The sequence below is a fragment of the Lonchura striata genome, chromosome 3 (genome assembly GCF_046129695.1).
Source record: "Lonchura striata isolate bLonStr1 chromosome 3, bLonStr1.mat, whole genome shotgun sequence".
NCBI lineage: Eukaryota > Metazoa > Chordata > Aves > Passeriformes > Estrildidae > Lonchura > Lonchura striata.
Genome location: NC_134605.1, coordinates 53,456,359 through 53,473,240, shown reverse-complemented (window position 1 = coordinate 53,473,240; position 16,882 = coordinate 53,456,359). Strand labels below are relative to the sequence as shown.

At 39.5% G+C, this 16,882-nt stretch overlaps 1 protein-coding gene across 3 annotated transcripts in view; it reads left to right on the top strand.

Annotated features, from left to right (window-relative positions):
• PLAGL1 (PLAG1 like zinc finger 1) overlaps positions 1-16,882 on the top strand; it is a 43,561-nt gene that overhangs the window by 1,368 nt on the left and 25,311 nt on the right. For 2 of the 3 annotated variants that reach the window (XM_031504349.2, XM_021540404.3), the window contains exon 2: positions 16,054-16,096. The exons of the other annotated variant lie outside the window; for it this stretch is intronic. In XM_031504349.2, the coding sequence (XP_031360209.1) occupies positions 16,078-16,096 (19 nt within the window). In that variant the 5' untranslated portion in view covers positions 16,054-16,077. The remainder of the gene's footprint in view (positions 1-16,053; positions 16,097-16,882) is intronic. 3 annotated transcript variants of the gene reach the window in all.

Genomic DNA, 16,882 nt, shown 5'->3' with positions numbered 1-16,882 from the left:
TATTACCAGGAGATTAGCAATCCAGCTCTGACAGAATGGGGAAGAGGTTTCCAATCTGAACATTCAGATTGGATTGCATTGCAGTTGTAAAATTAACATCAGCAGGTATAACCTGATTCTTGGTTGTCCCAAAGCTTAGCAGAAAATCTGGCTGTGTCTGAGATACCTAATTACATGCAGCAGCAGCACAAGTTATCAAGAAGTCCTGTCCCTTCTTGGCACTTTGCAAGAGTGCCCCTTTTTTGTTGTGAGGTCTTCAGTATGCCAGCGTCCCTGCAACATCTCTGCTGCGCTCTGACCCTTCATTGGGGAGAAAGAAAGATGCTGTCATTGGGAATTTCCCTTCACTGGTCCCTCTTGTCCCTTTTGTTGGTTTGGAAAAGCAGCGCAAGGGGCACCGCTCCACCTCTGTGCGTGGGGAGTGGTCACACGGCACAACACGAAATGGGGCGGTGGCTCTGGGTGGAACACGGGGGGTTGAGCTGAACAGAAATACAGGTATGGTCATAGGATCAGTGACAAACTGTTTTTATTCCTCAATATTGTGTGTGTTCGCTGCCCTGGTGCCACTGTATCTGCAGTATGTTATCCACCATTAGTGTGTTACTTGCCCTGAATTGTAAGTCAAAGCAGTCAAAATCTCATTTGCAAACCTAATGGGAGCTGAAATAGATCCTGGAGTACTATAACTGTGTAATGGGCTGACCAGCACCCCTTTTTGAATTATTCAGTGCTCTGACATGTAAATAGGACCTGGTTGTTATGATCATGCAGATGCTGAAAATTGATAATAGGATTATTTGTGTAAGAAGCAGAAGATAGGATGAGTGGGAATAAAAGAGAGAAATAAGATTAGAAGGACTGTACCAGTTCCGCTGGGCCTGTGTATCAGAGTGAGAACAATAGTGGGAGAGTTTGGTACAAAAAATCTCATAAATACAAGAAAATAATTATTTATTTCCTAAAGAGGACCATTAAATCATGTAGTTTATTCTCTAAGTTTAACCAGGGCAGGTCAGAAATTCATGCTCTCTAACTAAAGGCAATGACTTCTATTTCCTCTAATTTCTGTAATTTTCTCTGCATCAAGAACCTCCTGTTGTGAAGTTCTGTGAGCAGTTGCTTGTCTTCTCTCAGTGCCTGCCCTTCTGCCAGGACTTGGTGAAAAGGAAGCATTATAAGCTAATTCCCTTCCCCTTGACTATTGAGACACATTTAATTTACAGTATATTGGCAGGGCTGGGACCTGATCTGCTATCCCTCCCTCAAATTGCTAATTTATTGATTGATGATTAAACCCCCAAAAATATTGACTCCCACCATGCTCATAAGTGAATACACACACTATGCTTAAGGCAGTCAGTGCTGGCGTTGTAAGTTTGATGTGTTTGAGCACTTGACCTTACACCTAACTTTACAAATCTAAATCGCCCTCTTCAGTAAGAGCAACCTGGCCCACAAGATGTTTCAATACTAGAGTATTGCCAGCTAGTTCCCTACTGGCCCCTCTGAGCTTTTATTTTAGGATGTTCCTGCGTTCAAAGATAAGCATGAGGCAAACAAGACTGCTCCGAACACCAAGGGAACAGCAGTCACACACTTCTACTTTAGCCTGTGCCACTGTGCAGGAGGCTGCATCATTTAATTGTCACTAAATCCAGAAGAATCTGTTTGTTCTTTTCTTGCGTTGTGTGGAAAAAAGTAGGAAATCTCTTTGAATGATGCCAAGGATACTGCTATTTTGTGATAACTGGCAGGAAATAACAAGAATTAGGACAGAAAGAAGGTCAGTTGACTTGAATTCTGTATGGGAAAGTCTTGAAAGTGGATCATAAAATTTAATTGCACACATATCCTGGGGATAGTCAAATAAATATTTGCTTCTAATTTTGGGTTTTTTTCTGATTTATTTTTAAGTTCCAATGCATTCTTCTGTATATGGGCTATTTGCAATTTGCTGTGAAAGTGGTTTGGGCTCCAGACATTTTTGAAATGACAATTTCAGCTATTTCCAATGGACTTTACTGTCTCTATGTTTCTCATATTTCCTCTTTTTTCTTGCTTTTTCTGCTTGTACTCATTGATGTTTTGTGTTTCAGTGCTAAATAAGGATCAAGGATGCCTTTGTAAAATAGTTCTGTCTTGGAGGACAGAGTAGATCTGCTTTTATCTTTCTGTATCTTGCACCTACAGCACTATTTTAGAAGCTGTTTCACAAACAACTTGGGATAGAAAAATATAAGCTTATGAAAGCACTTAGGAAAATATTAGTGTAGCAGTATCTAACCTGTGTGAAAATGCACAACACCAAGCAAATGTAGTGCATTGAGCTATATTAAACTTTGCTATTCCTCTCACTCTCTTGTTTCCAGGTTTCTGTTGCTATTAATGGTGTTGAGGGACTCTTGAGGAGAAGCAAGGATGTCTTCTGCATGAGTGATGCATGTCTTTCAGAGAGAACCACAACAGCAAGAGTCCCATGTGATTCTTTTGGTCATAAACTGTCACTGAATTTTGTTGTTGTACTTTAGCTAGAATGTTATTTCAATCACTGCAGCTGTAAAATGTGATGGACAGCTTTGGTTTGTCCTGTCTGCAGAAATAAGTAACTTTAGATTCAGTATGGCTTTTTTAAAGATTACAATGAAAGTGCTGTAAAACTGAACAACAAACAAGTTTTTTTATATAGCAATAAAATTCTATTTTGCCACTACCTTGACAGGTTGATGCCCAAAGAAGGCACCAAGTGTCTGATCATTATATTGTCCTGCAATAATAAGTGGTGGAAGGACCAGTGAAACACATACTAAAGACATAACTAGAGTAGTTCAATGCTTATTTTGTCTCCAAAGACGTAGATATTACTTCTTTTCCAGGTGGAAGTATCTCTAGAATCATTGTCACAGATGTGGCATGCAGAGAACAGAGAGGAGTTTGAAAGGAAGGAAAGTAGAGATGATGAACAAAGATCTGCAAAGAGGGAGTAAGCAAAAGGCAGAGGGAAGGTAGTAAAATGCTTGAAAGTATTAGCTAAGAGAAAGAAGTTACTGAAAAATAAGTGATGTTTGATTGGCATAACAAAAAAGAAGCTGGTAGATAAAAGTACAAAACCCCCAGAGATATGTTTTGTAATCACAAGTTCTATTTCAATTCAGTTTTCTTTTAGTCTTAGCAACCAGCTTAACATTTTGTGCAGAAAGCCAACCTTTGTAATGCTCCAGAAATGTTTCATATATGTTCTAGGATGCTTTCTGGCTTCTTTTTTTTTCTTTTTTTATGTGCTGAGAGTCATGGCTCACCTGCATCATTGAGTAAGGAAAAGACATTAAACTCTTTTAAAGTGATTAAGACAAACCAAGAAGATGTAACAATCCTTTTCTGCTTCAGCTGCACTTGGGTGTCTCAGCAATCACCCATATTAATTAAGCAAGCGACTTAATACCTCTTACAGTAAGAAAGAGCAGCAGATGATTTGCCTGCTGAAACACTATTTTTTTTGTATTCTCAGGGCTCATCCAAGAAAAGACCAGAGCTGCTGGCCAGAATGAGTCCAAATGCGCTATAACAAAACCACTCCTCCCTCTGTCAGTGGAAGAGAAATTTGAAAACTAGTGCATAAGGTATCCTGAGTAGATGCATCATTTCCTTTCTGTAAATCTGGCAGCCAGATAGCCATTCCTCATCCCAGTGGTGCCAGGCACTGGAAAGAGGTCACTCAGTGTTGGTCCTCAGTGGTGGGCACCAATGAAAGTAAGAAAAAATGTGTCAGGTGAGGATTTCCACATTTAGGCTGTTGGACCCCAAATTAAGGTGAATTAAATTTCTCTTGTCCAGAGAAGGGCAACAAAGCTGGTGAAGGGTCTGGACCACAAGTCTTATGAGGATCAGCTGAGGGAGCTGGGGGTGTTTAGTCTGGAGAAAAGGAGGCTCGAGAGAGACCTGACTCTACAGCTACCTGAAAGGAGGCTATAGCCTGGTGGGGGTTAGTCTCTTCTCCCAGGCAACCAGCAACAAAGAGGACATTGTCTCAAGCTGGCCCATGAGAGTTTTAGGTTGGACATTTGGAAGGAATTATTCAGAGAAAAGGTGATCAGACATTGGCATGGGCTGCCAAGGGAGGTGATGGAGTCACTGTGCCTGGAGGTGTTTAATAAAAGGCTGGATGTGGCACTCAGTGATGTGGTCTAGTGGACATGGTGGTGTTTGGTCATGTTGCACTCGATCAGAGGTCTTTTCTCACCTAGTTGATTCTATGATTCTGTAACTAACAATTTCAGCAAAATGTAGCGCATCACAAGTCAGTGAAACTGATACAAGTCTGCAAGATGTTTTGGTTTCAGTTAACTCAGGGTATTCAGGCAAAAATAAGTTTACTGGAAATATTTTGACTTGTTCATGACTCACTTGTTTTTATAAACCTAACACTCCTTTTCTCACAAAGCAAGTAAGTATGCAGGCAAAGCAAACACATTTACTATAAAATCTGTGATACCAAAATTCTGTATTTCTGAAAGGTATTCTCAGCTTGCCCTTATTCAAAACCATTTGAGGGGGTCAGGGAAGTGTTAGTGTGATGACACTCACTATGTCCTGGCTTGGAAACATGTTGCTTTGAATTTCTAGTTTTGCTTAGAACAAAAGATTGGCAAGGCATTTTGTGTCTCTTGGGGGCTGCAGATGGATCGTAATGATATTCTTGTCACTGATTGTGCCGTCAAGGCTTCTGGACCTTATTACTTCTCACATAGCAGCTGCCAGGGACAAGAATAATTTTCACGCTTGGAAATCATCTTTACTTGACTTGTGCACATTTACATGCTGTTCTTCTCTCTGAAATACTCTTAGTGTAATTGATGGAAGGAATTGTCTCCCTTTCTAATAATTGAATTTGCTATACAGATTTTTCACTGAGGAGGGCTCTGTCTAATAAAAATGCATCCTAATTTTTAAGCATTTATTGAATGAAAAGAAGAAAGGCTGCCCTGGCCAAAACAGAGAGATTGACAAGACAGAAAACAAAACAATGATAAATGAGATATTAAATCGCTTTCCACCCTTTGTCTTACTCTAATAGAAAAGATAAGGCTTGAAATTATTTTTTTTTCCTTAAATTTGTTCTAATTGTTTCAATGATCTGTCAGTGTTGATGCCTGAATCTCAGAACACTTCAAGTCTTTGCAGGCTTCAGGACCTATACAGCCAAATATTTACAGATTTTTAGACCTCTAACAAAAATAAAATACTATGTTACAGAGTGTATACTACAATGTTAGAGGTCATCAAAGTGACCTGGTTGAGAAGGGGTTGTGGTCTCAGTCCTTTCAAAAATAAAATTACCAGATTTTTGCTAAATTTTTCATACCACTTTTATCAACATCAAAAATCTCAGCATTATAAAGTAATTTTAAAATAAGACATTACCAAAATGAGTATGGACTTCTTAAACTAATAGAAAACAGATATTTTTTACCCAAATCAAATAAAGCAGTTCATTAAATAGTTGAGACAATGTAGAATGAATGTCTTTTTTTGATCTGTAAAAATATCAGCAGGATATATTACTTTGAAATTTTTTACTTGTCAAATTAACTGTTTTTTTCAACTGTATAAGTCTCTGAATTACCTTTGTAGTCAGTGATGTACACTGATAACTTTATAAATTTATTAAGTTATAATCTAATTTAGAAAAACACATAGGTTATAATTTTTATTATTAAATTCTAGCCTTATAGCAAAAAATAGTCACACGTCTACTGAGGTGTTATGGTTGCTATCATATTTTAAAAATATATTTGGGTCCCAGAATCTGAAATTGCAGTAAATTTTAATTTGAATATCATGTGTTTTGACAAGGATATTAATGCAAAATTGAATACATGAAGTTTACAAAACAACTTAAGAGAGCATAATTGTGGAGAGTGCGACCTGTGCCTTAGCTTGTCCCAGCAGAGCACTGACTCTTGAATCATATGGGTTCTCCCAATGTGATTATGGTTAGTAAGTCATTAGCAACCATTTGTTAGAAATCTGTTAGTTTGTTATTAAGATTGTAATAGATGTAGGAGATTAGAATGTCATGATACAACAAGGAAAATACATTTTGGTAGCTACTGAAAGAAGACATCCAAGTATTTGATGGTGGGCACTTTCAGATAACCCTGAATTTTTCCACTTGCAGACCTCACATGCTGTATAAACCTCTGACAGAATATGTTAATGTAGATTTTGTAAATTACTAAACCAGCTTTCTGGTAACTTATGGTGCAAAACAAATATCTGAGTTGTTTCATGTTACTTTTCATTAACTCACAGGACCATACTAAATGAATGTTTCAAAAGTCAGAGTTGGGAGTTGAAGAGGTCATGCAACTTAGTGAAGGAATGAAGACAAGAGACCTCTCAGTGAATTTTAATAAAAGGTTAGAGATCACTTAGCTTTCTTTTCCTAATTATTGTGACTTTTTATTGTCAAGATCACTTTTAAATGAAGAAATGGTGTTCTTTGCCTCTGTTGCTAGAGCACATGGAGATGTTAATCAGGTTCCCAGGCTGTCTCTGAAAAATTGGCATAGAGACAAGTCACTGCAATAAAAATGCCAAACTGCTTAAATACAAGGTGTATTTTGTATCAGCCTGCACTTGGCATTCATTAATCTGTGGTGCACCATATTCAAGCTCTTTATTTAGTATTGACAGGGGAATTAACAGTGACTTGTTTTTAAGTTGTTTTTGTCATTCTGTGGAGGTAGTGGCTCTTCCTTTACCTGTAGTCTCTACATCATTGACCTTGTTACCTAATTCCTTTTGTGTTCTCTTTCACTGAAAAAAAAGAACCTTATGTGGAGAAGAGACAGTCTCCTTTAATTTATTAAAGTTTCAGTTTTGCTGGACAAAACAGTAGAACAACATTGCCCTGCAGGATGAAATTTTCAATGAGCATGAACATTGTGCATGTAATGCCACATTTTTTTGGCTTCTTGTTTGAGTAAAGTGCAAGAAGGGGCACAGAATCCCAAACAGGTTTGTATACCATGCAATTCCAGTCCAGACCTGAGAAAGACAGGAGTCCAGTTGTCAGTATGGGAGAACAAAAGGTTCAATTAATCTCTACTTGATAGTGGGGAGCAACATTTTATCTCTTTTTTTATCTGAGAAAGAGGTTACTGGACTGAATATGGATAGTCTGCATCTGTATCTACTTTTATTCAACAATAATATGTGAGCCACAGTTTGTAGATTTTTGGAGTCATTAAATAGCTTGATAACCAAAGGAAAAATTAAGGAAACAGCAAAGCAATATTTAGGAACATGTATGAGTTTCATTATTAAAGCATATATGAGCCATTTGGAGGATTTGATTATTATTGGAGTTATGCACCATAGGCATTCTAGGCACTGCTATGAAAATATAACCCCTAGAACAAGCATACCATTTAAAAAAAGACAATAAGAAATCACTTCTCAAGTAACAATTTAGTTCCAATAGAATCAGTCCCTGACAATTAATGTGATGGCTAATTTCAGTAAATTAGTTCTAACAGTAATCCCTTGCCTCTGTAGCATATGAAGTGGTATCTTGCATTTCCCATGCAGTACCCCACTCCAGCCAGTCCACGTGTGAAGAGGAGGAAGAGGACGTGGGTGGTATTGCTGCTGAGTTTGCCATTGACAGGTCCAGCTGCTGTCCAAAGGAAATCTGAGCTTGCAGGTTGAAGCAAACAAATGGAGCAATGTGACAGGCAGCTGTTCCCTGGTGTAACTCTTGTAGTGTTAATTAAAACAAATCAGCTCCTGCTGTCTTTCTGCCTCGAGTGTTAAGTTCTTAGTGAAAACTTTGCTTATGCTTCAGAGTTACAAGGATGTACTTGTGCTATCATTGCCTACTTCAGGCAGCTCAAGCAAATCTCTGAAGTATGTGACCTTTGGGAGTGGAGAAGAAAAAGAAAACATTTCTACTAGCCAAGAAACTGTTAACAATCAGCGAGGCTGTTTGTGGAAGAGCATTTATTATGCTTTGCTACATAATTTAGGTATAGAGACATCCAGCTTTTATGAAGCAACTAAAGAGACTAAGCTGCTAAACCCCTTGGTATCACTGTGAAGATCACTTTGCATCTAAAATAACTAAAAAATATCAATATTCTTGACCCAAAATCCTTTTTCAGGTAAAACTCCCTCACTTTTACAAGTTTCTGAATGACGTAGGCATTTCATAGCATTGAAATTTAAAACTGCTGAAAATTTATGACAGTGAGCAAAACTGAGAAGTGAAATTTGACCAAATATTTTGAATGTGTTTTTATAATATAGCAGCAACATTACACATTGCATCACCTTATTGCAATAGTGCTTAGGTTACATATGTTGTAGATAATGTGCAAGTTTGTGAGCATTTTGAGGGTGGGAGGTTTTAGATTACCATAATCTAAGCAAGATGTGTGAGGTAAGGTGTTGGCTTCTAGATGACAAATCTGTTTTTATGATTTCCTGAGATTTACTGACATTGCCAAAGTACTGACTAAAAGCGTATCAGCGTATCCTCCTCCCTGGTCATGGGAGTGACTGTTGCACCGTGTGGGAACTTTGTCTGTTTGTCTGTCTCCACTGTGGGTTTTGCTCACCACATTTGGAAAGTTATCAGCTGCTAGTGTGTGTTATTTGTATCAAATTTATGAAAGAAGTGAGTGTTAAATCCCAGGTTTTTGTCAAACCTTTTCTGAAGCCATAGACTTGTTGATTGTTTGGGGACAGCTGCTTGAGGATGATTGCAGGAAAGGGACAGGAAATCTTCTGCTAACCAGTCTGTCCAGCAGAGGAGTGGCAGTGCCCTTCTTGAAATAAGTGTTGGGATGCAGTCTTGAAGTGATGAAAGAGTTTAGCCAAGGTATCGAGGGAGAACAGGGAAAAGTGCTTTTTTATGTGACCTTGTAAAACTGAGTTTGATGTTTATTTTATGCTGGGGTTCAGTCCTGAGTTTCAGCCAGTAGACTAGAGTCCTCTCCAAAGGGCTCATTGAAATGGAAATGGTTTTGCCCTGCTGCTGTGGAATGCAAATTATTTTAGGAATGTTCCTGGGTCTTGAGGCTTTCTAAAGCTCACACTTACAAGATTTATTTTTTTAGCTCATTTTATCCAATTCTCATAGGAAAATAAGGATCCAGGAAGATGATTGGTGCCTTGATACTGACCCAGCAAAATATGAAGTGTAGGTTTGTCTTCATGTGTACAAATAGTTCCCTGCAAGTCAGTGGTGGGAAAACATGGGAAATGCAGAATTGCTTTGCTGGATCGAAGTCAAAATTCTGAGTGCTTTGCAAAGCCAAAAAACAAGAGCAGCCTCAGTAAGGCAGGCTGGCATGAGATGCCATTTGGTATCTTTTCCTAGGAGTTTGTCTCCCTTTCATTACTATCTCTTTTTTAAAAAATCTATATAATAGCTTTTCTTGTTATCGGGGCACTGGAGATGGGCAAAGACTTGTGTTCGGTGCCTTGTTTGTCGTAGGTCTTTTGCTGACCAAAATAGATCAGTGTCAAGTGATACAGGCTTGGAAAATATGGTAAGAGACAGTGCCATATTTCAGAACAGGAAGTTTACTTTGAAACATGGAATGAGATTTGTTCATCTTTGTGTTTGTGGTATCAGGGCACAGGATACAAGATGTATTTACTTCTGAAGAAAATTGGGTTTTTTTTGCTCTAAAATGAAAACAGACTTGGATAGATTTAGGTGCATATGTGTTGACCATATTTGCTGATGATACATGTGGAGGTGATCATAACCAGGTTAGAATATTGATTGGCTGGTGGAGGGAATGCTAAGGCAGGAGGTTTTTATGTATCCAAATTTAATGCTCGGTATGGCTTTGCTGAAATATTAGGGAAAGGATCCAATAATTTTCAATAGAAGACTCTTGAAATCACTGGGAACTGACAGGGCTCTTAGTTGCTAGTATCCTACTGCATTAATCTGTGGAGATGTATATATAATTATAAAGTTTCCTTCTGGAGCAGGACCAGCTTATGTATTTCTATAGTGTCTGTGTGTCTGTAAACACAATTTAAAATATTATTCTGAAGGTGTACAAAATATCCTTAGTAAATACATTAGAGAAAACATCCTTGGGGGCATGACTTTTGTCCACTCACAATCTGCCTTATGATTTTATGCAGTTCTTTTACCTCTGCATAGTCCTTTGTAAAAGAGAAAGACATTGCATTTATAATATTGGGTTTTCCTTATTTTTTTACATTCACAAATCAGACTTACTTAGGGACCTTCTGCAATATTAGTGAGACAAATTTCTGGATTGTGGACACAAGCTTTAATGTGTTGTACTGCACAAGCCTTTTTGCATAATCAAGGGAAAGGTGCAGAATCCTGTACATAAAGAAAAAGATGATGGCAAAACAGTTTTTCTCTTTTGTAATTATAAAATAATACCATGACTTGAAAAAACCCCAAGTAATTGTAAAAGTACAACTTATGCTATTTTATATTATAAATAAAGTAATTTATAATTTCATCTATTTTGCTAGCAAGGGACTCTACATATGATAGATTAAAAATGCACAGAATATCACTCTTGATCAGTTAGATCAAACAAATCATACATTTGAGGGGTTGTACTTAGCATGCACTAAATTCTTACATGGAGGTACATGTGGGACTAACACAAACTTTAGAAAATTTGCGTGCTTTTCTTTAGATGAAGATTTTAGCTGTGCATATTAATTTTTTCATGTTAGTACTCTGTTAATCTTAAGTAATTTCTACATCATTATTACTGTCTTTCTTGTTCATGAATTTGGGAGAAGAAAAACTATGTCAGCAGTTAGCCCAGCACAAGCACTGGCAGTAGCCAAAAGAACACAAGTAGGGACATTAGTGGAATGCTAATTCTGTGTGATAGATTCCTTGTCTCCTGAAGGTGTTGTCTGCTGAGGGATTGCAACCTGAGTCATCAGGTGTGCTGAAAGTTAAACCCCAGCAACTGATTTCTGTGGTGGTGGAAATAGAGTCCTTCCTGATTTAATCTCAGTGTAAGTAGGTTAAGTGTGGTTTTCCTGTCACATCTTTGCTTGTGTATTTTAGACATCTGCAGCTCTATTACTTACCATAGATGTCTTGAAAAAATACATTTACTTGTGTTTTACCTTTACTTAGTTAAAATATGATAAAAGGTACTTAGATGACAATGTCGCTTACATAAGGCTCTTGTGAGTATAATTGAATTGTACTGGGCGTTCTTCTGAGTGTCCAAGGAATAGCAGTGTCCCTTTTCAGCTATATGAGTAAGGTGGACAGATGACTTCACACAGTGAGATTAGTCTTTTGATGACTGGTTAACTAACGTGCCTCTTTGGTGGGCAGCATGAAACTGAGGTGCATTTGAGGGCTGTATAACACCAGATCACTACAAGAGTGTGCCTGTGTTTGACAGTTGTCATTGGTTTTGGACATTGTTTTTATGTGAAAAGCAATGTAAGGAATTCTGTAATAACCTCTGAGGACTTGGTGGGGGCAGAAGCTGACTGGTTCAGAACAGACATGTTTCAACTCACAGTGGGTTCATAATTCAGAGGCTCTGATCCGGGTCTTTGTCTCGGCATGGCATAGGTCTCATTTGCAGGCAGTGTGTTCTCTTGTTATCTACAGATGGCATCGTGTTGCAAGCACAAGGGTATCACCCACAGTGTGAAAGCTTTTCCTGTTGCTGCCCCTTATGTCTCTTCCCATATCTGGGCCTGCTTTTCCCTTAGCTTTCTGTGGTATGATGCCAGGGAAGATGGATGTACATCTTCTGAAAGAGGTCAGTGAAAGAGCTCTGTCACATGAACCCACATGAGAATCCTTGGGTGTTACATGCGGGGCAGCTGTCTCAAACAGCAAGTTGCAGTCTTACATTGCAGACATTGCAAAGGTCCCTCATACAGCAGTTTCCTGGCTTCCCTTGCCATGGAGTTTGTTGTCTCTGGTAAAGATGAGCTTCAAGGCCAGGGAAACAAGTGCTTTTTGGTAAAACCTTGTCATCCTCCTAGAACTCTGCAGTGACCTGCAGCAGCTGTAGGAAGTGGAGTCTTTGCTGCCCTTCTTGCTGCCTTCCAGTTTGAACTGCTGTAAGCAAGGAAGTTATCAAGGCCATTGCTGGCCTTCACGGATGTCTCGTGCACCATGAACAGCCCCATAGGTCCTGTGCAGTCTGGTTCTCCTTGCTGTGCATTTTCTTGTGGAAGTGACCTTTCCTCTGATGTAGCAGTGACTTTGATCCTCATTGTAGGTCCTCCTCATGAACTATACTTGGTTCCATACTTGGAAACTGCTGCCTGTTTTCATTACTTCAATGTCTTCTGCACCAGAACAGAGCAGGTAACAGGCATTGCCTTTGCCACTGTGGACTCTGGACATCTCAGGACAGTCCCCTGAGACAGGACCACCATCATATGTATCTATTCTGAGTCATACATGCCCACAGTGTGCCCACTAAAATCACTTATAAAACATAAAATGCATAGCCTCTGAATTTTTGGCAATCGTGGAGCAGCTGAAAAGAACCCAATTCCTAAAATCCTGAAAATACAAAATACACTGTGACATGTTCTCCTAGGCAGTGCAGAACCCATCCCCACTTCCTCTAATGGGTGCAAATCACTTTCCACCACCACAAAGCATTGAACTTTTCATCATTCAAAGTGTCTGTAATCACTGTTTTGCTATCTCTTGACTGTTAACCATCTATTATACTTAACCCATCAAGTCTTCCTCAACCTAAATAAATAAGTTATTTCCCTGATACCTGAAAGCCTGTAAAAACCTCATTAGGCTTTGCCTCACATCTTCTAGGCTGCAATTTTCATGTATGGGAAATATCCCCCACTCAGTTTCTCTTCCTCTTCTGCCCATTCATTGATGAGAAAAGAGGATACTTAAGAGCAACTGCAAACAACTTAATTTGACTCTGTGGGCAGCACAGCAAATTTGGCCAATATACCTACAACCCTTTGTGTAAAGGTTAGTGTGGTTCATGGCCAGTCACCTGAGTTTAGATCAGACAAGTAGCTGATGTGGCCAGAAACTGTCAGGCACTGTGCCTGCTTGGCACAGTATCTGTGGCTGCCCCAGTTGTGCATGTGTTGGAACCCCCTTGGTCAGGGGGAAATACACTGCACAAGGAGTGCCCTCAAACCCTTGAAGGAGAGGGATTTACGATATAGTTTTGTGCAGCTAGGATGACAGGCAGTTCTGGGTCCCTGTTGAGGATAACTGCAGGTAAGAGCTGGCATGGCTTTTGAAGGAGCTTGTAGTTCTACTTAAACTCCCCTGCCCCTGCAAATACAGGTCAAGCTTTTTTGTACTTTTCCTCACCCCAACAGCTGGTAAGGGATAAAGTCTGAACCAGCTGTTGGAAAAGGAGTAGTTCCTTGTGGCGGTGTGGTTCCTTGTGCCTTCTGTTCTTCTGTCCTGCAAGTGGGTTGTGTTGCAGTGGCTGGGATGCTCTCACGGAGGTGCTCCCTCTTGGTCTGTAGTTTCTGTGTCCTTCCAAGGGCTGGACTTGGGCACTTGGGGTTGCTGTTGCTAACACTGTTTCATCAAAGAATTGTACATTGGGAAAAAATTCTCAGGCATCAGTGGCCTGAGGAGAAAAACACTTTGGTGATTTACCTCCAAAATGACATCATAGAACAACTCAACCAAAACTTAATTGGGATGTTCATGGACCACAGTGTCACTGTAACAAGGCTGGATGGGAGGATATGTGGGGGCCAGAGAGGGCATGGGCTGAGGCTGCACTTCCTCATGACAGGACAGTGCTGCAGACCAGATGTGTGACAACGAAGGTATACTAATGACTCAAACCATATGCGAGGGAAGAACCTGTGTTGTGGTGGTTTAGCAGGTAATTGCCCTGCAGATTGAATGCCAAGACAATTAAATATTTTATGATGAATCTAGTTATTCAGTGGGTGAAATGAGTTGATGGCACTGCTTTGACAATGATAACATGTAGCTTGCTGTTTCTGGGGATGACAAAGGCTGGTGCAGTCACATATGGATGCCATTAAAGTCCACTGTTCCCTCTGCAAGGGCTATATTTTTAGAAATTAACACTACAGACAAGAGTCTTGCTCTCAGTCAGAATATCGTCAAACTGCAGAGCAGATTTTTTTCAGAAATAAAGTGTTTTCTGGCTGATGGAAACCAGACTAGGACACTTGCTGCTTAGGAAGCCTGCTGTCAGCATGCCTGTTTTTTCTGGAAAGAGGACTCACTGATGTCCCTCTAGCATGTGGGCCCTTTACTTTTCTCTCAGCACAACTCAGTTCTTGCAACCAGCCCCAATTAATTTGGAAGAATCTTACTAACAATAATTCTACTTTTAAAAATGAAGATTTTTTTTTTTTTACCCATTTCAGTCAGCAACAAAATACTGTTGTCTTCATCAGAGCCAAGTTTTCACAGAATCATAGAATAATTTAGGTTGGAAAAGAACCTTCAGATCATCGGTCCAACAATTAATCCAGCACTGCCATCACTCTAAGCACCATATCTACATGTTTTTAAAATATCCACAGGAATGGTGGCGCTTCCCATGGCATCCCATTCCAGTGCTTGACAACTCTTTTGCTGAAGACTTTTTTTGTAATTTCCAGCCTAAACCTCTCCTGGCACATCTTGAGGCCATTTCCTCCTGTCCTTGAGGCCATTTCCTCTTGTCCTGTCCCTTGTTACTTGGGAGAAGAGACTCATCCCATCTGGCTACAGCCTCCTTTCAGGTGTTTTAGAGAGTCATAAGGTCCCCCTGAGATTCTTTTTCTCCAGGCTAAATAAAGCCAGTTCCCTCAGCCGCTCCACATAAGCTTTGTGCTCCAGACCTTCCCCAGCTCTGTTGCCCTGAACTCCCTCCAGCCCCTCAATATCCTCCCTGTAGTGAGGGGCCCAGAACTGATCCCAGGATTCGAGGCACAGCCTCACCAGTGCTGAGAACAGGGGGACAATCCCTGCCCTGGTCCTGCTGGCCACACCATTGCTGATCCAGGCCAGGATGCCATTGGCCTTCTTGGCCACCTGGGCACAGCTGGCTCATGCTCAGCTGCTGTTGACCAGCACCCTCAGGTCCTTTTTTCCTGGGCCACTTTCCAGCCACTCTTCCCCAGCCTGTAGCCCTGCATGGGGCTGTTGTGACCCAAGGGCAGGACCCAGCACTTGGCCTTACTGAACATCTTTCATTCACCCTAATTCATACACACACACCCGTTTAAACACTGCCTGATTTATGCACAGCATAAAATGGCATACACTGATGTGATTTGTACTGTTGTTTTTGTGCCCTCATACTAGTACACATATTATTACTTCTGTAGCTCCACGTAGCCTTATTCAGTCATTGGGATACCCGTGTGTTGGGGACTGCTAAGACAGCTACAGAAAACTCAGATTCTACTCCTATATGCTTATAGTAAAATTTAGGTCAAAAACCAGCAGTTGAATGGGAAGGGAACAAGATGAATGAATTCAGCAGAAAACCAAAAGTCTCCAGAAGTCCTTCAAGAGACCAGATAACATGTCTTGCCCTATATTTAATTAATATTCTTTCTTACTCTGCAAGGGTTAGGACTGTTAGAAATATCAGCAGGCTTAAGCACAGGACAGCATGCAATAGGGTAAAATACATGATGCTTGAAAATTCTGTTGTAATTGATACCTGGAAAATACATAATAATGAAAGTTAATGAAGATGCGGAATACAGTGAACTGGTCTTAATTAAAATGCATTTTATTAATATTGTTAATATTAATGACAGTAATAACAATAAAAATGACAATAAACTGACAACATTAATATTGTCAGTTTACATTGTCTGTGAAATGAAGTGGAATCAGTTTTTCTTTTCCCTACAAACTGAAGTTCTTCCTTTTTCAGATTTCTGTAGATGTTTTATCCTTATTTCCTAAAGAACTAAAAGACTATGCATATGTTTATTAGCATGAGATATAAACATAAATAGTCCTAGTTCAGAAAACTGATAACTCTTTTTTTCATTTATTTTGTGTAGGTTTCCTTTGCCTCATCTGTAAACATGTCCACAGACCTGCTCTGTAAGTACATTTCCATCATCCCACAATGATTTTTTTGTACCATATGTTTTTATCGGATTCCCAGATGTACTCATGATTGATGTCTTTTATCTGAAGTATAAAGTCTGCTTTTACATTTGTGTTTCCTCTGGGACATCTGTGAAACAATATTGCTATTATAATCAACAGGATTATTCTTGGAGTAAAGCATGACTTAATGTGAGTACAATTGTAAAAATCTGGCCCAATTATAAGAACAGACTGGTTCATTGAGATTCAAAATTGCAATTCTGTCTAAAATGTTTTATCTATCTTTGGCACAAATACCATCCCAGATTACTACAGGGTGATGTGCTCGGGTTTTTTTAATAATTTTGTGAATTTAACTCCTGTGCTTCCAAGGCATCATTATCCCAGTCACATCCAAATCTCCTGCCTTATCACTATTATTTATCCTTCTTCTTAACAGAGAAGTGCTACATCCTTATGTTTTGCTGTCATAACTACCACAAAAGGTTGTTGCTCACATTTTCCAGATACTTGCACTCTCTCACTCCAGCTTAAGTTATCTGAAGCATTAAGCACATTTTTTTTCTGCTTATTGATCTGATCTACATGTTTTCTTTTGGAGTCCCTCCAGTGTCTCAGCTGCCTTTGTTTTTTATCATTGCTTCCAAGGGCTGCCCAGCTGCACACTGTGCAATATAAGAGAGGGAAATTTCAGACATACATTTTATCATTCTTCAGTACTTCCTTAGAGGAATAAGGAAAACAGGATTGGGGTTTTTATCATTGATAACTGCAATC